Raw genomic sequence first — 22,982 nt, forward strand, 5'->3', positions numbered from 1 at the left:
GTAGGTGTCTTCAACAAAATCATAGAAGAAAATGTCCCCCAAATTGGGAAAGAGGTGCCAATACAGATACAGGAAGCCTTTAGAACCCCAGCCAGACAAAACCTAGAAAGAACCTCTCCTCGCCATATTATAATCAAACATCCAAACACACAGCAAAGAAAAAATATTGAAAGCAGTTAGAGAGAAAAATCAAGTTACCTACAAAAGTAAGCCCATCAGGATTACAGCAGATTATTCAACACAAAGTTTTAAAGCCAGAAGGGCTTGGAGTGATATATTCCAAGTTCTGAAAGATAACAACTGTCAACCAAGGTTACTTTATCCTGCAAAGTTATCCATTCAAATAGACGGAGAAATAAGGACATTTCATGACAAAAGCAGGTTAAAGGAGTATTTGAAGACAAAACCAGCTCTACAGAAAATACTTGATAGAATCCTCCAGGCTGAAGAAAAGGAAAACCACACATATAAGGAACCTAGAAAAAACAAGCAATACTCAAATACTTGTTAAAAGAGCACAGGTAGAACCGGAACCACACACACACACACAAAAAAAGGCAAATATAAATACACACCTTTCAATAAAATCTCTTAATATCAACGGCCTCAATGCCCCAACGAAAAGACATAGATTCATAGACTGGGTTAAAAAGTAGGATCCTACAATTTGTTCTATCCAAGCAACTCACCTTTCTACAAAGGATAGACATTATCTTAGGGTGAAAGGTTGGAAGATGGTGTTTCAAGCAAATGGGCCTAGAAAACACGCAGGGGTTGCTATCCTAATATCTGACAAGGTAGACTTCAGTCCAACGTTAGTCAAGAAAGATAAGGAAGGTCACTTTATATTGATTAAGGGCACACTCCAACAGGAGGACATTACAATCCTAAACATATATGCACCTAACATGGGGGCTCCAAAATTCATCAAACAAACACTATTAGAGCTAAGGTCACAGATAACACCAAACACATTGGTAGTGGGTGACTTTAACACCCCACTCTCATCAATTGACAGATCATCCCGGGAAAAAATAAACAAAGAGGCATCTGGAGTAAATGAGGTCACAGAAGGAATGGACTTAACAGATATATACAGGACATTTCATCCAAATTCTGCAGAATATACATTCTTTTCAGCAGCACATGGAACATTCTCTAAAATAGACCATATATTAGGACACAAAGCAAATCTTAACAAATTCAGGAAAATTGAAATAAGTCCTTGCATTCTTTCTGACCACAATGGAATTAAACTACAAATCAGTAGCAAGAAAGGCCATAGAGGATACACAAAATCATGGAAAGTAAACAATACACTACTAAATGATGAATGGGTCAATGAAGAAATCAAGAAGGAAATCAAAAAATTCATAGAGTCAAATGATGATGAGAACACAACATATCAAAATCTCTGGGACATAATGAAGGCAGTTCTAAGAGGTAAATTTATAGCCTTAAGTGCCTATATTAAGAAATTAGAAAGGTCACAGGTAAACGACCTAATGCTTCACCTAAAAGCCTTGGAAAAAGGAGAACAAGGCATACCAAAAATCAGTAGACAGGAAGAAATAATAAAGATTAGGGCAGAAATTAATGAAATAGAAAAAAAAATCCAAAGAATTAATGAAAGAAAGAGGATAAACAAGATTGATAAACCCTTAGCAAATCTGACCAAAAGAAAGAGAGAAGAGACAAAAATTAATAAAATCAGTGATGAACAAGGTAACATCACAACAGATTACAGAGAAATTCAAAAAATCATAGGGACATATTATAAAAGCATATACTCCACAAAGTATGAAAATCTTAAATGCTGAGTAGTAATGGTGAAAATACTATCTTTTAAAATCATCTTTATTTGTAACTGCCCCAAATATGTCAAGTTTACCATAAAAATCCTCTCCCACCACCCTCTGTTTTCTTCCTCCAAAATCAATTTAAATTGATTCCCTCCTTTTTTTCCAGTTAGTCTCTCTTCTATTTTGATGTCATTTATCTCCCACTTACTGCATGTTTTGTGTAGATACCATCAGGCACTGTAAGGTCATTAATGTCAAGGGCATTTTGTTTCTGAAATTTTGTCACTTACATTTACGAAAAAATTTTTTTGGATTTAGGAATAAGGTCTCAGTCTAGCCCAAGCTCACCTAGAATTCACTGTGTCGTCTCACGTTGCCATGAAACTCATGACAATTCTCTCTAGTGTTGGGATTAAAGGCATGTACCACCATTCCAGGTTCTCACAATTCCTCATTCTTCACTTCCACAATGGTCCTTGAGCCTTGGAGTATGTGATGTCTCATTTAGCACTGTCCATATTTAGCTTGGTGTGTTTTCAATCAACCCAATGGTAATCATCATCTGGAAAAGCAGTCTTCCTTAGCCAAAAGTGAGAATATCATTAATATATGAGCATGACCATATTGACAGGAAATTTTTGTGGGCAAAATTTATCAAATTAACAATACAAGAGAAGTAGTTCTGTAAGACTATGACCTGCCATGGTGGTTTGCTTCAAGTGTACCCCATAAACATAGGTGTTATGAATTCTTATTTCCCAACCTCATGGCAATTTGATAATTGAAGTCTTCTGGAGGCACTGGCACTGTATTCTTTTAGCAACCTTCCCCTTGCCAGTGTTTGGCAGACTCGCCTCTTGTTGTTTTCCATCTGATGTTTTCCAGGAGGTGATTTCCATCCTCTGCACACTATGTCATTTTCTCCTGCCATCTTGGAGCTTCCCCTTGAGTCTGTAAGCCAAAATAAACTTTTTTTTTCCCCCCACAAGCTGTTCTTGGTTGACTGTTTTCTCCCAGTGATGGGAAACCAATAGCAACATCTCCCCAGCTGTAGACTTTATTCCATACCTGACAGAAATTCCCTCTTATGGAGCAGGCCTCGAGCCAAGTCAGAGAGCAGTTGGCTTCCCTCTTAACAGGCATAGCAGTATTGTACCAGTTAGTACATTTGACTTGGTTGATCATCTGTAAAACTTCTGTCCTTCACTACAGCTTAACACAATTGATTATTTTTATCCCTCGACAGGTTTCTTAGCTCTTTCTAGTATATTGATAGCTTGATTCCTGAGTGTCCTGCATCTCATGTGGAATATTTAGCAATAGGGTTTTACAAGGTCTTAGCAATTCCTGAAATATTATGTGGTATCAGTGGACTTTATGGTTAATGCTCACTGGAAGACAACCCACCCCGGCATTGACATTTTTCTAATAACAGTGTATTGCTTCTGGATGCAACAATAATTATGCCCATAAGGTACTTCTAATCAACCTCTATTTTACCATATATATTGGTAGCTAGGAAAGCACTAGATTGTAAATATCATTTATCTGTTAACAGACTATATGGTTCAAGAGAAGAGAAGAAATTCCTACTTTATTAGCAATGACATGTGTAACATACATTTGAGCCAAGATGTTTCAGAGTGTGTGTGTTCATTGGATTGGAGTTGCATGGTATAGTGGCATGCACAGTACAATATGCTTGTATGGGTTCTCGATATAAGCTACAGTGAACTTGACTGATGCATCATCATCATCAAAGTTTGTGGCCAAAACATGTTTGTTTATAATATATTTGATTGTGAATTAATATTTGGTTATTGTTTGTTCAAAATCAGTCAAGTTTGCTATATTATGATGCTAACATTGATGATCAGACTCCATATGGAGTCATAATCCACAACTTTATTAAGACCTTCTATTCCTCTATTAGTATTAGGAATTGAGCCCATCACCTTGCATCTTCTGGGACGGCAGTGTACCACAATTTTATATTAGTCTTGAATCTTTTATTCCATGATATAGCATATAAACTTTGTGCTTATTGAATAAGTCCCTGCCAAGATACATATAGAAGAATGAAGTCCAATTTTCTAGTCCCTACTTTGTATTCCTGGGTTAAATAGAGAAATATGTCATTGTAGGAGTTGGTGTCATTTGAAGACGTCGCTGTGGACTTCACCTGGCAAGAGTGGCAGCACCTGGATGCTGTTCAGCGAAACCTCTACAGAGATGTGATGCTGGAGAACTACAGCAGCCTGATGTTCTTGGGTGAGCTAAACTCCCGTGAGTCTCTGAATGGCAATTCTTTTCTTTTTGGTGGAAAAGTATAGTGATCATCACTAATGTTTAGTATTATTTTGATATTGTACTCTTAAGATGACATACTTAGTGGAACATGTTATACAGAACAAAGTGGCTTTATATTACCCACATATATAGTGATCAGAGTCTATCACATCAACTATTACTTGTATGGGGGACAACTAAAAATTATTGTAGCTTTTTTTTTGTTTTTGATTTTTCGAGGTAGGGTCTCACTGTAGACGAGGCTGACCTGGAATTCACTATTAAATCTCAGGGTGGCCTTGAACTCTTGGCGATCCTCCTACCTGGGTCTCCTGAGTGCTGGAACTAAGGGCATGTGCCACCACACCCAGCTCTTGTAGCTATTCTGAAATAATAAATTTTTGCCATGTTCATGCTAAGTTAGGATGGTGCTATGCAACATAAGAAATTATTTCTTCTGAGGGCACCCATTTAATTCTATCCGTGCTCATTTATCCCATTTCTTCTACCCATTTTCCATATTCTAGTCACTAGTTTTATTTTGTAACTCTAATATGTAAACTTGGACTTGTAATTATAATGACAACATGCAGAAATTTTGTTTTGTGTTTGTCATATTTCATTTATATGCAATGAATGTCCTGAGGTGAAGTGAAATAACATCTTTTTACTCCAATTATAAAGGAATTTAATAAGCCAAAGGAAAAAATATAATTTCCACCTTGGTGAATGAGTTGATTGGGTTACTTATAAAGAAAAGACTTCTATGATACACATTTGTACAGGCAAAAAATTCAAAATCCTAATCTGTTTTCATCTCTTATCTACACATTCTCAATGGGACTATCAAGTGAGAAATTTATGGCATTCATTTTTGGTTTTTGAGTATAGTCTATTTGTGTTATCACAGACCTATGTAACTGTTTCAGTATTCTTTTTCTTTTATTATGCAGAACATGATGGCTCACCTTTTTTATTATATTTTACTTACTTATTTGAGGTGGAGGGGTAGATGCACCGGGGCATCCAGCCACTGCACACAAATTCCAGACACATATGCCCATTTTCACATCTGACTTATGTGGTTCCTGGACAATTGAACTGGGTTCCTTTGGCTTTGCAGGCAAACACTGTAACTGCTAAGCCACCTGTCCATCTGGGAATTCTTGATTTCATTGATATGACTGTTTTGAAAGTCCCTTGGAGGTCAGTAGAGCTGTTTTGATTTATGATGATGACAGTTCTTTCAAAACCAGAGGAAATAGCTGTATTACTTCACATAACATCCTACTCTTATGTTCATACCACCATTTTTTCTTTTTATTTGGAGACTGGATCTCAGTCTACCCTAGGTTATCCTGGAGAGCACTCTGTAGCCAAGCCTGCCCTCAACATTTTAGTGAATCTCCTACCTCAGGTATCCACTTGTTTGTAGTAAAGGAGTATGCCATCAAACCTGGCTAAATTTCTCCTTAGAATCTTTGTTTGCCTATATAGACATTTGACCTACAAAGAAGGACATTTTTATTTCTCTTTTTTATTGACAACTTCTATAATTATAAACAATATCTCATGGTAATTCCCCCCCACACTTTCTCCTTTGAAACTCTGCTCTCCACCATACCCCTCCCCCTCTCAATCAGTCTCTTTAATTTTGATGTCATGATCTTTTCGACCTATTATGATGGTTTTGTGTAGGTAGTGTCATGCATTGTGAGGTCATGGATATCCAGGCCAGTTTGTGTCTGGAGGAGCATGATATAAAGAGTCCTACCCTCCCATTGGCTCTTACATTCTTTTCACTACCTTTTCCTCAATGGACCCTGTGCCATGGAAGGTGTGATTGAGATATTTCTGTGCAGAGCACTCCTCTGTCACTTCTCAGCACTATGGCACTTTGAGAGTAATCCCAAGGTCACTGCCATCTTAAAAGAGAAGGTTCTCTAGCCAAAAGTGAAAGTAGCATTAGTATATGGGTATGATCATTAAGAGAAGTGTTTGCTGGACAGTTTGATGAGCATAGTATATACTTTTAGCCAGACAGCATTAGACATTACACCCCTAGGGCTCATGACTGCTACTGTTGTAGGTTTTCAGTATCAGGGATGTATTACCTCCCATGGAGCAGGCCTCTAGTCAAGTTAGAGGGCTATTTGTTTCCCCCTTAAGAGATGTGCCACTGTTGCACCCATTGGCTCATTTGGCCTGGCTGGCTAAGTATAAGACTTGCAGTGTCCTCTGTTGGGTACCTTCACTAGTCATTTCTCTCTCTCTCCCCCCCATTGATCTGTGTAGCATGTCTTTTTCCAGCTTCCTGCCAGCTGGTCTACATGGAGGAGGTTTTCAGCTCAGTCCAAACAATATTTCTCAGTGACCTTGCAGCCCAAGTATGTGATGTATTCAGCAATAGGGTCTTACCATCCATTTCTGGTGGGTAACCAAGGGCCTCGGCAATGGCCTGTAATGTTTTGGGGGAATTAGGGACTTCCCTGGCCAACAACTCACTGGTAGATATCCCATTCCTGGCACTGAAAATTTTTAGTAATAATCTGGCTCGTATGTGTTCCATTGTCCAAAAAAGTAGGTTTCCATGTGACTCATTTATTTCCTCTTAGATTTTGATTAGCCCTACCTCTACCTTTCCTTACTCAGTCTCTTCCCTTGACCTCACTTAGACCTTTTCACCCCCATTAATCTGTTTTTTTTGAATATATGTGTGTGTGTATATAAAATTATAAATAAAAATAAATTTTCTCCAAAATTCAACACAAGACTATAATGTGACAAGTCATGTTATATATGAGATGACCTCCATAATAATGACTGGGCAACACTGGAATTATTTTCTCTTAAAAAATGATGTGCTTATCCACCACTCTTCTACAATGCTCTATTGAAGTAGTAGTGATGAAAAATAGCTTGGTGTAAAGCACTTTTCCAGGATGCATGAACCTCTAAATTTAATTGAAAGTATAAAGAAAAAAAAAATAAAGTCATAGCCTAAGATATATAATAAGGGCAATAACCAAAGTCCATACAAATCGTAAGCGAGATTTGAAAAATGTCCTTCGGAGGTGAAATGACTATATAGAGAAAAAATACATTATAGACCTGTGCTGAGTTATGGAAAAACTTTATTTTTACTTATGTTTATTAATTTGTGTGTGTGTGTGTTTGTGTGTTTGCATGTATGCATGCATTTATGGGCTTTACTCACTAGCTGTCCAGATTATATTTCTTTTTTTTTTTTTTTTAACTCTGTAGCTTTTATTATATACCTTTACTTACTTTAGGACTATTCCTATAAACCCAGAAGCCCATTGCTTCCTTACTTTAATTAGTAATAAAATTTTTGGCTCTATTTTATGATTTAGTCGTGAATCCTCTTTTCTATTTTACTTTAAATTTTTTAAAAATTTTTATTTATTTGAGAGAGGGAGAAAGAGAGAGAAATTATGTTTCTCTGACATGCAGCCACTCCATACAAACTTGAAATGCATACACCACCGAGGACATCTGGCTTACTTGGGTACTAGGGAATCCTACCTAGTTCTTATGGTTTCCTAGACACGTGCCTTGACCCCTAAGATATCTCTGCAGCCCCCATTTTACCCTTCTATTCATTTCATTAGTTGAAGTCTTTTCCCACAGTCTTTCTCTATTCATCATTTTATGACCACTCTCTTTGTTCCACCTATGAGTAATGTCACTTGTTGTCTTTGTAGTTCATTATGGTCCTGTTTCATTATGCTCTGTTCATTTAATGTTCTTTTTAAATTACTTTAAGGTTTTTGTTCCAGAATGTATGTGGCTGAAGTAGAAGGACCTGGGGCTACAGCGTTTGTTCTTGGTCAGCTTGGCTAGAGTGAGTCCATAGTTTGTAAAAATCCCCCCCCTCACACACACAGAAATAAATCATTTTATTATATATCATGCTGTGCAATGTCACTTGAGAGAACTATTTTCAATGTCACTTCAGGGAAATATTCCATTTAATGAACTCCAGTAGTAGAAACTTTCTCTAAGCTATCTTTGCAATTTACCTAATAGAGAGCAATAGAAGAGTTCACTTATATAACATTTGACAATAATTTCCCAATTACAGGGAACTGTATCACCAAACCAGATTTGATTTTCAAATTGGAGCATGGATTTGCACCATGGAGTGCTGTAGGAGGCTCAATTCAGAGGTTCCCAGGCAAGTAAATGCATATTTCTATGTATTGAGAAGTCATCAGGAATTGTCATGATAAATGGTATTAGTGTGACTCCAACACCTGTTATGACATGGAGAAAGCTCTATTCTGTTTGTGACATTGAAGAATGTTTTCTTTTTTTTTTTTTTTCTTATATGTTACAAAATTTAATTCCATGTATAGGCGGTCTTGGAAAATATTGTGTTAGGTATTGTAATAAATTTTCACTAGACCATTTTTTGTGTGTTTTAGTATAACAGTGCCATTAATCACTTGTACTACTCTCACAAAATGCTTTGAAGATATTCAGGTACACAATTCTATAATGGTTGTGCTTACAATGCAGACACAAATAAAGTATCATAATTACATTTACAATCACCTGTGAAATTTGGAAGTGAATAAAAGAGCCCCAGAGATTCCATAAGTTATTAGAACCTTTTTTCAATGTACATGAGAAGAATGTAGGTGACAAATGGATATTAGGTTTATGAAATATAGAATGTGTGTCTGGGATTTAAAATGAGCATTTGGGACGTTGAAGAAAAGAAAATCTGAATGGCAGTACAAAGATAAGTAAGAAATAGTCCATTCCCATGTTCTAGGCAAAAATATAAGGCCACAGGTACAACACTACAGCAAACATTACAAAGATCTCTTTTGTCAGAGAATTATTAGAAACATAGGTGTCTTGCAGGAGATAATTCTAGAGATTCATATCAGTATTGCTGCCACTCAGTCTTTAACAGCAGACTCACATTAGAGAAATGTTACAAGTGAAACATTTGAAAATTTTGGAACCTGAAAACATGGATAATCCTGGGTGTCTGGACACATTAAGTATTTATATGTGGATGATGGACACAAGAAGAAATACTCAACCTGGTAGGGCCAATTTGAGAATTACTGATCTAGCTTTGCATTATAGAAGCCTATTAGGGATATTTTTTTTGGTATTACCTTTCATATCATATTGCTTATTGATGTTTAAAACATAGGAAATGTTAAGCCTATATTGATCATTTTGTTTGGCCTTTAGACATTCATTATAGAGTCACATGTTTAGTTGTAACATTGATCTGAAAATTTATAGCCCAGTTCAATAATGTAGGTGGATCCTTCCCTTTACCACATGTAGTTGATTCTTGCTTGGGTACTTAAATCCCTGAATTGAGCTAAGAGTCCTCTATATTGTTTTTTCACTTTCTGATACACAGTTGAGATACCTTGTATTTTACCTGTATGTGCAATAAATGTAGGATTCTGCCTGTTATATCAATCCCAATGGTTTCTAGTAGCTTATATATGAAGATGCAAATTTATTTGTGTGCAGATTTGCCATTTACCTTGCTTACGTGTCCATCCATTAGTGTATATACACCACCAACTTCATCAGTGATCAAAGAATGACTATATCAGTGTACAGATGAAACACCATTAATTCTGCCAATAACCACCTGGAGAGAGAGTATGAGTGTTCTCTAATTTTTTTCCTTCCTCCTTATTGTTCAACTATTTTTCTTCATTAATAGGTTTCTTTTTCATTTTATCCCATATAGTGATGCTTTTCATATTTTAATATTCTTATCTTAATTTTAATTACTATTTTGTTTTCCATGCAGTGTTTTTTCTTTGCCATCTTCTTTCTTCTTTTCTCCTTCATTCAGTATAACAATGATTCAAGACAATGCTTATCTATTATTATCATTAGATATCAGTTATTAAAAAAAAACATCATGTCCACAGTCATTAAACCCAACATTAACTGTTGAGATCATTCAGTCGATTAATATGATTTTTGCATAATCATTAGTTAAGATCCTGAGAATTGACTGGAACACTGAGAATCCCACAAATCACATAGGCTAAAGGCAATGATTGTTTCCCAAACTTGAACTATTATTAGCAAACATACACTTCCTAACACACTTTTCCAAAATCAAAACCACATATGCACCTATAAACATATAAGATTAAAAAACAACTATCTTGATTATGTTCTGTGCAGAAAGGTGGTAAGTGCAGTGGGTAGAAACAAAAACAAACATATCCTACATTATCGCAGTAGAATTCTGCACTCATGTTTGTAGTAAGTGAAACACTAGAAGAGGAAAACATCTAGTAAACTTGTGGTAAAGTTATGTATAAACACTCAAGTAAGGAAATGCAAGTGTAAAAATTAAGGAAAACTTGGGCTGGAGAGATGGCTTAGTGGTTAAGCACTTGCCTGTGAAGCCTAAGGACCCCGGTTCGAGGCTCGGTTCCCCAGGTCCCATGTTAGCCAGATGCATGAGGGGGTGCACGCATCTGGAGTTTGTTTGCAGAGGCTGGAAGCCCTGGCGCGCCCATTCTCTCTCTCTCCCTCTATCTGTCTTTCTCTCTGTGTCTGTCGCTCTCAAATAAATAAAGAAAAAAAAAAGAATAAAAATTAAGGAAAACTTTTATTCATACCCAAAAGGTTATTTCATTGAAAAGTAAATTCTTGAATAAGCTTAATCCACCCGAAAATTGCTGTTTTCATAAAAATTAGAACAGATCTTATTGAAGAGGCAAGGAAACCAAATAAAGAACAAAAATTAGTCTCATTTAAAGGTCTCCAGTAGGTTCTGTGAATATAAGAAAACATGTGCTGAGTTTGCACGTTGTTATATAAGATTTGCCTCAGGTCAAGGAACCTACCATAGTGACTAGCAAAGAAGTCAGTTGAAAAGTAGTATTAATATAGTTATTGTGATCTATGTAATACCATACCAAATACAAAGAAGCCTTTTTGAGTCAAATATTTGTTTACTATTTGGAATGTAATAAGTTTCTTTGTATTTCTCAGAATTAAAAAGTCAACAGAAAATGTACTGGACAAAGTTTGATGATTTTAAGCAATGCCAGAATGCTGTTTTCCACAAGTTACATCACACTTGGCATCAAGAATCATGTGGGACAACCTTGATATCCAAGTCGCATGTCACTGTGCATCAGAGAAGTCACACAGCTGAGAAACCTTATCAATATGGAAAAGCTTGCATTACCAATTCACATCTCAGTGTCCATCAGCAGACTCACACAGGTGATGAGGTATATGAATGTAGTGAATGTGGAAAAGCTTTCATCTCCAAGTTACAACTCACTAAACATCAGAGAACTCATACAGGTGAGAAGCCATACAAATGCACTGAATGTGGGAAAGCCTTTATGTTCAAGTCAGATCTCACTATCCATCACAGAACTCACACTGGTGAAAAGCCATATGAATGTCCTGAATGTGGGAAAGCCTTCATGTACAAGTCAAATATAACTAGGCATCAGAGAACTCACAAAGGTGAGAAGCCATTTGAATGTAATGAATGTGGGAAAGCCTTTATATGTAAGTCAGATCTCACTAGACATCACAGAACTCACACTGGTGAAAAGCCATATGAATGTACTGACTGTGGGAAAGCCTTCATGTGCAACTCACATATCACTAGGCATCAGAGAACTCACACAGGCGAGAAGCCATACAAATGTACTGAATGTGGGAAAGGCTTTATGCAAAAGTCAAATCTTACTACGCATCAGAGAACTCAGGCCTGTAAAAAGCGACATGAATGTACTGAATATGGTAAAACTGTCATGTCCAAGTCACATCTCACTAATCATCAGAGAAATAACACAGGCGAAACTCCATATGAAAGTAATGAATGTAGGAAAACCGTTATGTTAAAAACTCAACTCTCTATTCATCAGAGAACTCACACAGATGTGAAACCACATGAATGTACTGAATGTGGGAAAGCCTTTACATTCAATTCAGAGCTCATGAGGCATCATAGAACTCACACCAGTGAAAAGCCATATAAATGTACTGATTGTGGGAAAGGCTTTATATGCAAGAAAAATTTAACTAAGCACCAGAGAACTCACACCGGTCAAAAGCTGCATGAATGTACTGTGTGTCAGAAAACCTTCCTGGCCAAGTCACATCTCACTGAGCATCAGAGAACTCACACAGGTGAGAAACCATTTAAATGTACTAATTGTGGGAAAGACTTCATGTTTAAGTCAAGTTTCACTAGGCATCTGAGAATTCACAAATGTGAGAAGCCATGTGAATGTACCGAATGTAAGAAAACCTTCATGTTCAAGTCACAACTTATTATACATCAGAGAACTCACACAGGGGAGAAGCCATACAAATGTGCTGAATGTGGGAAAGCCTTTATGTGCAAGTCAAATTTCACTATGCATCACAGAACTCACACTGGTGAAAAGCCATATGAATGTAATGACTGTGGGAAAGCCTTCATGTTCAAGTCAAGTTTCAATAGGCATCTGAGGATTCACAAAGGTGAGAGACCATGTGAATGTACTGAGTGTAAAAAAACCTTCATGTTCATGTCACAACTCACTCTACATCAGAGAACTCACACAGGGGAGAAGCCATACAAATGTACTGAATGTGGGAAAGCCTTTATGTGCAAGTCAACTCTCACTAAGCATCAGAAAACTCACTTCCGTGAAAAGGCATATGAACATTCTGAACATGGGAAAGCCCTCATATCCAAGTCACATCTCCTTAATCATCAGAGACCTCACACAGGTGAAAAGTCATATGAATGTAGTGAATGTAGGAAAACGTTCATGTTCAAGTCACAACTCAGTATACATCAGAAAACTCACACAGGTGCAAAGCCATATGAATGTAATGAATGTGGAAAAACCTTCATGTTCAAGTCACAACTCAGTATACATCAGAAAATGCACACAGGTGAAAAGCCATATGAATGTAATGAATGTGGGAAACCCTTCATGTTCAAGTCACAACTTAGTATACACCAGAGAACTCACTCTGGTGAAAGGCCATATGAATGTAATGAATGTAGGAAAACCTTCACATCCAAATCACAGCTCAGTGTACATCAGAAAACCCACACAGGTGAAAAGCCATATGAATGTAATGAATGTGGGAAAACGTTCATGTTCAAGTCACAACTTAGTATACACCAGAGAACTCACTCTGGTGAAAGGCCATATGAATGTAATGAATGTAGGAAAACCTTTACGTCCAAGTCAAAACTCAGTATACATCAGAAAACCCACACAGGTGAAAAGCCATATGAATGTAATGAATGTAGGAAAACCTTCACATTCAAGTGTCAACTCATTGTGCATCAGAGAACTCACACAGGTGAGAAGCCATATAAATGTATCAAATGTATGAAAGCCTTTATAAGAAGTTCACATCTCATTAGGCATCAAAGAACTCACATTGGTCAAAAGCCACATGAATGTACTGACTGTGGGAAAGCCTTCATTGCCAAATCACATCTCACTGAGCATCAAAGAACTCACAGGTGAGAAGCCATATGGATGTACTGACTGAAAGCCTTCGTGTTCAAGTCATATCTCATTAACCATCAGTATACTCACACAGGTGGAAAGCCATATGAATGTACTGAATTGTTAAAGTGTTCATGTTCAAGTAAAATCTCTTCACACATCAGATATCTCACACAGTTGAGATGCCATTTAAATTCAACGAGATTTGGAAAGCCATTATCTGCAAGTCACATCTTACTAATCATCAGAGTACTCACACAGATGAGAAGTGATTTAAATGCCAAGAATGTTCAAGATTATTTGCAAGTACGTCTCTTTTATACACCAGAGGATTGACACCTTTCAAAAGCCATATGGATGTTCTAAATGTGGCAAAGCTTACCTCACCAACTCACATGTCACTGTGCATCATCAAACTCATGTAGGTGTGAAGTCATGAATGTACTAAATGTGGGAAAGCATTGATCTGCAAGTTACAACTCTGCATCAGAAAAGTCACATGTGAGAAGGCATTTAAATGCAGTGAATGTTGGAAATTCTTCATCTGCAAGTTACAGCTCAGTATACATCACAGAACTAACAAAGGTGAGAAGCCATACCAATGTAATGAATGTCTGTAAGACATTTCTGTGTTTAAGGATGGAAATCCTGATACGTAGTAGAATAGCAGGAATAGCAGTGGTCAGTCTGAAATTAGGAGAGGTATGTAATAACAATACAAAAGTGTGTTACTGTTCTCTTTTGGTGACTCACCTATCGTTTTTGGAAGTAAAAGGTAGGAAAAAGGGATCAGGAAGTACAGACAGCCTTAAGATTGCCACTTTGCAACTAAGGGAAATCTTTAAGTTCTATGGTGCCAAAAATGGATCTATCAAGTTGAAAAGTATGTCAGTGAAATTGCTTGGAATTTTTGGGAATTGCCACCAAGGAATGCTGCTTATCCTGGTGAAGTTTGGTTTCCCTATAAAGCTAGCATTCAGGTCCCGAGGGATTAAATTTGTAGAACAGCTTATTATTATTGTCACTATTATTACTTTTTGCTCGGGCTCCCAAGGTACAGCTGCATAATTTGAAATTTTTCCTGTTTGTTTTCCCAATTCTTGTCAGTATTTCCTTGCTACACCTTCCATTTGCAGTGGAAATATTTATATCATTGTGTTTTGTAAATAACTTACTATACTTTGAGTGAACAAGGTTTAAAATTAATAGAGTTTCTAGCATCTCAGTTTAAATGTTGGACTTTTCAGTTTTGAGCTGTATCATATTTGCTAAAGACTATGGAGCCTTTTATATCAGACATAAGTAATCATAAAATTATCATGGGTTTATTTGGGCCAGGGGAAAATTTTGGATGTTTGAATGTAACTTTTCTCCTCTAGCATCCTGTTTATGTTCAATTCAGGCTGACCTGTAATTCACTATCTTCTCTCAGGCTGGTCCCTAACTCATAGTCATCTGTGTATGTCTGCTTCCTGAGTGCTGGAATTAAAGGCCTATGTTAGTCAGTCCAGCTGTTACTCAGTTTTTAATATATGTAATTGATATTAGGTGTACTGAATGAAGTAATATATTAAAAATGATTATCAAAAATGTTTGAAAGGTCTGCTTCAGTGATAAGGTATTGAGGGCCTCTGGGGCTCTGGCTCTCTGATTTGGTAGGCGTTGATTTTTCTCTGTGTTGGTCTCCTTCTCCCTTGTGCTGGTATCTGTTTTATCAGGAAAACAGCACCCTTGCTTGTTTTGCCAATTTACCTTAGTTTCAGCCAGGACTCTTTTGAGGTATGATGGGGTGGCTCTCTCCTTAGGATCTGCATCTATCTGAAAAAGAATAGACTCTCCAACGGAGAGTAAGTTACTACCAGGACAAATGAGATTGCCCTTACTTTTTTTATAGAGAGTTTAATAGGTGTAGGCCCTCTTGTAGCCCTTGATTGATGGTAGCTTGATACTGCAGAGTGGGCTTATGTTTGGATATGTTTCTAACTTGTTTCCCAGCTCCAGCTGTGGGTCTTGTACCACTGAGGGGATCAGTTAGCCGAATCAAGAGCAGTTGGTTCCCCACCATGACTGTGTGCCACTATTGCACTTGTGTGTGTGGGCATCATAACAGGTTATTTGTTGCTAAGTAGGTTGTACCATGAGTTGCTTGGACAGATATTGGGTGTTTCCCCCAGTTGCCCATGTAGTACATTCTGGCACTAGACACGCTGACTGTCTGGGCACCAACTCTTTCCTGGCTTCCACCCATGCCATTCCATTTTATGTGTCAGCTGCATATGGTGTCTTCATCAATAGGGTCTTACCACTAATCTTTGGTGAGTCATCAAGTACTCTGACAGAAATCTGTCATTCTTTTAGACAACCTTGTAGGTTTCTCTGATCAAAAGCTCATTGTGGGTGATAGCCCCATGCTGGTACTGGAAGTTACAGGTCAGTGCCCCCCTACGAAAATTAGGGCTAACTCCACAATGCACGACCCATATACCTCAACAAGGAGAGGCCAATGGGGAGTGGGTAGGTCACGGATGAGCCTAATTATGGTACCAAACTGCCTGTACTTGCAGAATAGAAAATTAAGAAAAATAAATAAATAAAAGAATCAGTTTTGGTAAGTGAAATAGTAAAAGCTTTTACTTCTTACTAATTTTTATTTTTTAGTAATTTGCTTTTTACTTTGGATGAGGTCGGATGATAAGAATAAATGCATCAAAGCACTTCATGGACTAGACAATAGGATGGAAGGGAGGGCGGGGAGGGCATTGAAGGGTAGAAAACAGTAATCTGGACCCAAATGTCATTGGTACCATAAAATTCTACTTCCTAAAAGTCAGACCAAATGCCTGAACCTTCACTACACCCTTACAGGAAACACCTGAACCACAAGACACTGGAGAGGGTAGGATCAAGACTAACCTAAATCTTCTACATCTTCCCTCCCCCCCCCTCTCCCCTCTATCTCTCTCCTCTCTAACTCTTGTATATTATTTATGTTTTTCCTCAATTTATTAGTAGGCACTGACCTGTAACCCCCACTTCCAGCTTGGGGCTACCACCCACAATGAGCTTTTGATCAGAGAAACCTACAAGGTTTCCCAAAACAATGACAGACTTCTCTGAGTACTTGATGACCCACCAAAGGCCAGTGGTAAGACCCTATTGCTGAAGACTCCATACGCAGCTGACGCGTGAAATGGAATGACATGGCTGGAAGCCAGGAGAGAGTCAGTCCCCAGACAGTCAGCGTGTCTAGTGCCAGAAGGCGCTACATGGGCAACTGGGGGAAATGATCAATATCTGTCCAAGCAACTCATTGTCTAATCTAATTAGCAACAAATAACCTTATGTCATGCCCACACAAGTGCAATAGTGGCACACAGCTATGGTGAGGAACCAACTACTCTTGATTTGGCTAACTGATCCACTCAGTGGTACTAGACCCATAGCTGGAGCTGGGAAACAAGTCAGAACCATACCCAAACACAAGCCCACTCTACAATATCAAGCTGTCATCAGTCATGGGGTACAAGAGGGCCTACACCTATCACACTGTCTATCAAAAAAGTAAGTGTTATTTCAATTTTCTAGGTGCTAACTTACTCCCCATTGGAGAATCTGCTTCTCTTTTTCAGGTAGATGCAGATCCTATGGAGAGAGCTGCCCCAACATACCTCAAAAGGGGCCCAACTGAAACTAAGGACAATTGGTGAAACAAGCAAGCGTGATGTTTTCCGGTGAACTGGATACCAGCACAAAGTGGAAGGAGATCAACACAGAGAAAAATCAACTCCTACCAAATCAGAGAGCCAGAGCCTCAGAGGCCCCCAACACCTCAGCACTGAAGCAGACCAAAAATGAACCCAACATGGCTCAGGGAAATTTTGCGGAAGAGGGGGTGGAAAGAATGTCAGAGTCTCATGTTGGGTCATGATTTACAGAGACATTTATCATACCAATAACTGGGAGCTAACTCCACAATGCACAACCCATTTACATCAACAAGTAGGATCCAATAGGAGGAGGTAAATCATAGATGAGCCTAAACAATGGTATCAAACAGCCTGTATTTGATGAAAAGAAAACTAATCAAATTTAAAAAAAAAGAATAAATGCATCAAGACTGAAAAAAAAATGTTTGAAAGGACTTGGAAGATGGTTAATTGGGTGAAGTTAATGCCATACAAGCATGAGGGCATGACTATGAATCTGTCATATGCATGTAAAAATGCTAGTTGTGGTGTTGTCAACATTCCATAACAATTAAAGCTCTTTCCTGCACAGCTTAAAGATCAATGTTGAATACCTCAGAACCTACATAAAGACAGATGCAGAGTGTCACATATATCTGGAGTTTGTTTGCAGCGGTGGAGGCCTTTTATACCCCTTCTCTCTCCCTTTCTCCTTACAAATAAATACTTTAAAATATTTAAAAAAATTGTTTGTGGTTGTTCATGTTCCATCAAAAGGAAGGACCCAAGGATTCATAGATCTACTATTTAATTTGTCTAGCTGAACTGATGAGCTCTGAGTTCAGAGAAAGAGTTGGTATAGATAAATCTAACATTTCAATGTCTAAGGATCAGATATCGTTTATAATTTCACCTGGCCTACAACAAGCAGTAAGGTTTTTAGACCAATGTCTTAAACATAGAATTAAAATTTTGAATAAAATCTTTGCAAACAGATGCAGGATTACATCCATAATATCACTTCTGATAGCAGGATGGCTATATTCCAGAATTACAGGGCTGATTTGTAAAGTGTAATAGTTGCCACCAAATAGGTCGAGGAGTTTTTTATTTAAGCTCATAACGTAATGTTACTGTTTCTGAGTCCTAGTGTCTAGCCATACAGTGTATTTGGAGGTGGATTTGCTTCCACCCAAAAGATACATAGGTTCCTGGAGCTCTCCCTCGATTACTGGATTATACTTTCTTATGGCACAGGTGGTTTTTTTCACTTTCTGAATGGACCATTGAAAGGGGGCCAGCTTATGCCCCAATTATGGAACGTCTCTTTCTGCAAACTTCATATAAATTACATTCCTCCTATAAATTGTGCTTGGTTTGGAAGTTCATCTCATCAGCCTAAAGCTGACTCACAGAAGTGGTACTGTGTAGTGGCGTGTAGTTGAAGTGAATCTAACAATGCATATTTGGGACCTTTGGAACATTTATTTTGGAAGAATGGGCATGGACTAATGATGTCTTCTTCAGGAGTGGTAAGTCAAGGTTAATGGACTAATTTGTGGAGAATCTGGAACTATAAAATACAGAGAGAATTTTACTTGAAAGCTTTGCTTATAAACTCTTTTTGTTTATTTGTTTGAGAGTGACAAATAAAGAGGCAGACAGAAAAAAAAATGGGTGTGCCAGGGCCTCCCACCACTGTGAACAAACTCTAGATGCACGGAGCCTCTTGTGCATTTGACTAATACGGGTTCTGGGGAATTGAGCCTTGAACCAGGTTCCATAGGCTTCACAGGCACGCACTTACCTGCTAAGCCATCTCCCCAGCCCTTGCTTATAAACGTTAAGTGGAAGGAAAGACTGCAGAAAATTTTGTAACTTGGCTACTGGCACAATGGCTTTTTGCATTCTGCAGCACATGCCTACAGTTTTTTCAATGTTAAATGTTTAAGGGATTGATGTGCTTGGCTAAAGATACAAAACTGAGGGTTACAATGATGGCTTAGTGTTTAAGGCATTTGCCTTGAATCCTATGGACCCTATGTTCAACTATCTAGATCCTATGTAAACCAGATGTACAAAAGTGAGGCAAACTTAAGGTTATATATGCTCAGTAGGTTTCACAAGCATCTGGAGTTTGATTACAGTGTTTGGACCACTGTTGTGCCAATTCTCTCTCCCTCCGCCCCCCCCTTTATATTTCTGTAATTTTTTTTTTTTAAGGGTAGAAACTGCTTTGAAAAAGACAGGAAGGTGATGTTTTAATGTTGTAAAAATACTATCCAATTTAACATTACTGACAATTTTGTTGCTGAAGGTGCTCTTGTTAAGAACATTAGCAATCATAAGGAATAAAGCCTATCTGCTGTACATTAAAAGAGTGGAGAGAATGCCTAAGATTATTACATCCCAGAAAGAATAAATAGTATGAATACCAAATCTTTTGAAAGCAAATCTGAAAAGAAAAAACCTATTCTTAGAGGTCATGATTTATTTTATTCATGAATCAACAATATTGCTGTTTCCTGCACACCTGCTATTGGTTTACAAAGCCTGACAAATACATGGAACAAGTGATGAGCACATGATTCCAGGAGCTGCTGCTAAGACATGCTGTATATGCAGTATGTGATGGCCCTAATGAAGAGGCTGGTCAATCTATTAGAAGATGGACCATGGTTTTCATGGAGACCTGATTTTAGATATACCAGGGCTATGCAAGGGCTACCATGAAGCACTGTTGACACACGATGGGGGTTTTCCTCAGCTATTCAGCACAGTCCGAGGTACAGAATTTGGAATTTCAGAGACTGTCAGTCCCTGGTTATAATAACAGACTTGAAGTACAAATGTTTGCTGTTTCCTTGATGATGATTAATTTTGCATTGCACTCTTTTTATGCCTTATAACAGTGTGAAATATTTACTCTCTGCTTCTATGTGTTGAAGTATATAACTTGTTTTGATTTTACAGGACTCACAGCTAAGAACTAATCTTAAAGCTCTCAGATAAAGTGATGGGGTTGTTTTAAGTTTTACTGAATATGATTGACATTGTAAATGGCTATAAACCTGTTGTAGGTCAGGAGTAGAATGTGGTTGTTTGAATGGATGTCCCACAATGTATTCAAGAGTTTTCTTCAAGTTTGTAGTTTGACATCACTGTGGGTGAATCCTAGATGTGCCTGTTTATGATGCCAGTTCTTTTGCTTCACTCTCTGTGCATGGACTTGTGACTGGAGACTAGATTCTCCCTCCATTACGGAATTTCCTCTATCTGCAAGATTCAAATAAATTATGTTCCTCCTATGAACTGTACCTGTTGTGGAATTTCATCCCAGCACCATAAAGCTGACTGGAACTTAAGGAACATTTTCTAACATACTGAAGACCATATACAGTAACCTGTTAGCTGACGTTATTCTATGTGGTGATAAAATTAAAATCATTTTCAATAAAGTTAGGAAGACAATTACTGTGATATTTCCTCTGTCCTCAATTATACTGCTCAAAAATTTTGCTAGACAAATGGGACAAAGGAAGTAGAAAGAAAGAATGCAAGTAGGAAAATGAGAAGTCCGAGTAACTTTATGTGCAGATGTTATCAGTTTATCCATGGGAGATCTAAAACTATATATTTATATCTTTGTTTATTTTCTTCATTGTCTTCTAGAACATCACTACTGATAGAACTAATACACATTTAGAATCGGATTTGTGTCATTCATTATAGAATATGGGCTTGGCAGTCCATTAACAGCTGCTTGCAGACTATAAAGAGTACTTAATATGTCTCAGACTATAGGTTTGAATTCCTCAGCCATCCCAACCTAAGAGGTCCACTGACCTTCAGTACACATTGATGGAATGATGAAGATGGGTACCAATATCCACAAAGCATACAAGAAACAGATTATTTAATGTACACACCACAAAATGACAGAGGCAGCTAGTCAAAAGGCACAGACTGGTCATTAGTAAGGAAAGCCAGTAAATGGTACTAAATATTCTTTGTGCCCTGCTCAGTAACATAGGAGGGAACTTTACATAAGAAAGTAACAGGAGATTGTTAGAAGTTTTCATGTTCCAAAAATAACACAAGCACTGAGAACACAAATGTGGCTAACATCTATGACAAATAACCATTTGAATAAGTCACACCACTGAACAATCTATCCAGGCAGATATTAAATTTATTAATATTTCACATGAATATTTCTAAGCCACAGGCACCATGATTAAAAAAACCTTATCACAGTAATACTAATGTCAGCAAGATTCAATAATATTAAATTCTGGTCTTTACAACGGCTGGTAAGTCTGGACCTTCAGTCCTTTCCCACCCTGCATTCTCCATCCTACCCATTACCTGTTTCCTTCTCAAGTTCACTTGAATACTAGCTGTTCTGCAAACAGTCCCTTAAGCAATATTTGCTCAGGTTGTTTGTCTCACACATACCAGACACATTCCTTCATGGAGTCTTGGCACAAGTTCTTTTGGCACATTTCACCATGAAGTCTTGGCAGTTTCTAGTCTTCTTGCAATTTTCTATCCCCATGTTCTTTTTCAAAATTTCATTCATTTATTTGAGAAAGTGAGAGAAGGAAAGAGACTCACAGAGAGAATGGGCACTTTGGGGTCTCTAGCCACTGCAAATGAACTCTGGATGCATGTGCCACCGTGTGCATCTGACTTTCACGGGTCCTGGGGAATAGAAACAAGATCCTTTTGCTTTCAATGCAAACACCTTAACTAGTAGGCCATCTCTCCAGCCCCCTTGTTTCTTCATACTAGTAGAAGAATATATTGTTCTAGAAGGGGCATGTACGAAACAATGTAAGCCATTACCGTTGCTTGGTTACCCACACGAACTAAACAGCAAGATCATTCTGCTGAATACATTACAGGCTGTGGTGCCAGGGAACTGAAAAATAAGGTTTAAACTGAAGCCATTTCACTGTGAGACCATTACCATACTGATGAAAAGTGCTGTGGGAGAAAATCCATCTGGATTCTGTACAACCAGTGGAACATCCAAGCTCCAAAATAAATCAGCCATGCACAATGTAGCTACCAATGCATAGGGGTATATAAGGGATTAGTAATCAACTTGTTTTTGTCATTGAAAGCCCCTGCTCAGTGGGTGGGACAACGTGGCCATAACTTAGTATTGAATCAAAACCTCTAGGATATAACCATGAGTGGAGGTACACAACTTTATTCCCAGTATTCAGAAGGCTGAGATATAAATGTTTGTCATTCAAGGCCAGCTTGCAGCTGCAGAGTGACTTTTTAGTCAACCTGGGAAAATGATGCTGTGAAAAAAAAAAAAAAAGAAAAAAAGAAACATGGCATAGATGATTATAAACACCAAAGTAGAGCTTCCAATGAATTGAGTAAAAAGAAGTTATGTCCTTTAATCTGCCTTCAAAATGTATATGCTTAAACCATTTGATTAATCCTATTCTCACTTTTGTTTTTTTTAAAAAAAATTTTTTACAAATAGAAACAAATACAGGCGCAATGACTCATCAAATTGAGACAATGTTGAGACCTTAAACTTTAAGGAAGCCATATTCTCATATCTGTGTAAAGGAGTAATTTTTACTTTATGAACTATAAAATATGAGCAATTTACACGGGAACCACTTGTTTTTTCAAAGTAAGTTGTCACTCTAGCCCAGGCTGACTTT

General features: G+C 37.7%; 1 protein-coding gene across 3 annotated transcripts in view; it reads left to right on the forward strand.

Moving 5' to 3' along the window:
• LOC101609365 (zinc finger protein 850-like) overlaps nucleotides 1-15,099 on the forward strand; it is a 73,910-nt gene extending 58,811 nt beyond the window's left edge. The window contains exons 1-4 of one of the 3 annotated variants that reach the window (XM_045141419.1): nucleotides 3,972-4,073; nucleotides 7,879-7,956; nucleotides 8,197-8,289; nucleotides 11,115-15,099. In XM_045141419.1, the coding sequence (XP_044997354.1) occupies nucleotides 11,135-13,621 (2,487 nt within the window). In that variant the 5' untranslated portion in view covers nucleotides 3,972-4,073; nucleotides 7,879-7,956; nucleotides 8,197-8,289; nucleotides 11,115-11,134 and the 3' untranslated portion in view covers nucleotides 13,622-15,099. Of the gene's footprint in view, nucleotides 1-3,946; nucleotides 4,089-7,878; nucleotides 7,957-8,196; nucleotides 8,290-11,114 lie in introns of those variants that run through there. The other 2 variants (XM_045141417.1, XM_045141418.1) reach the window with 2 other exon arrangements.
• The last annotated feature ends 7,883 nt before the right edge of the window (nucleotides 15,100-22,982 follow it).

The sequence above is a fragment of the Jaculus jaculus genome, unplaced genomic scaffold (genome assembly GCF_020740685.1).
Source record: "Jaculus jaculus isolate mJacJac1 unplaced genomic scaffold, mJacJac1.mat.Y.cur u25, whole genome shotgun sequence".
Taxonomy (NCBI): domain Eukaryota; kingdom Metazoa; phylum Chordata; class Mammalia; order Rodentia; family Dipodidae; genus Jaculus; species Jaculus jaculus.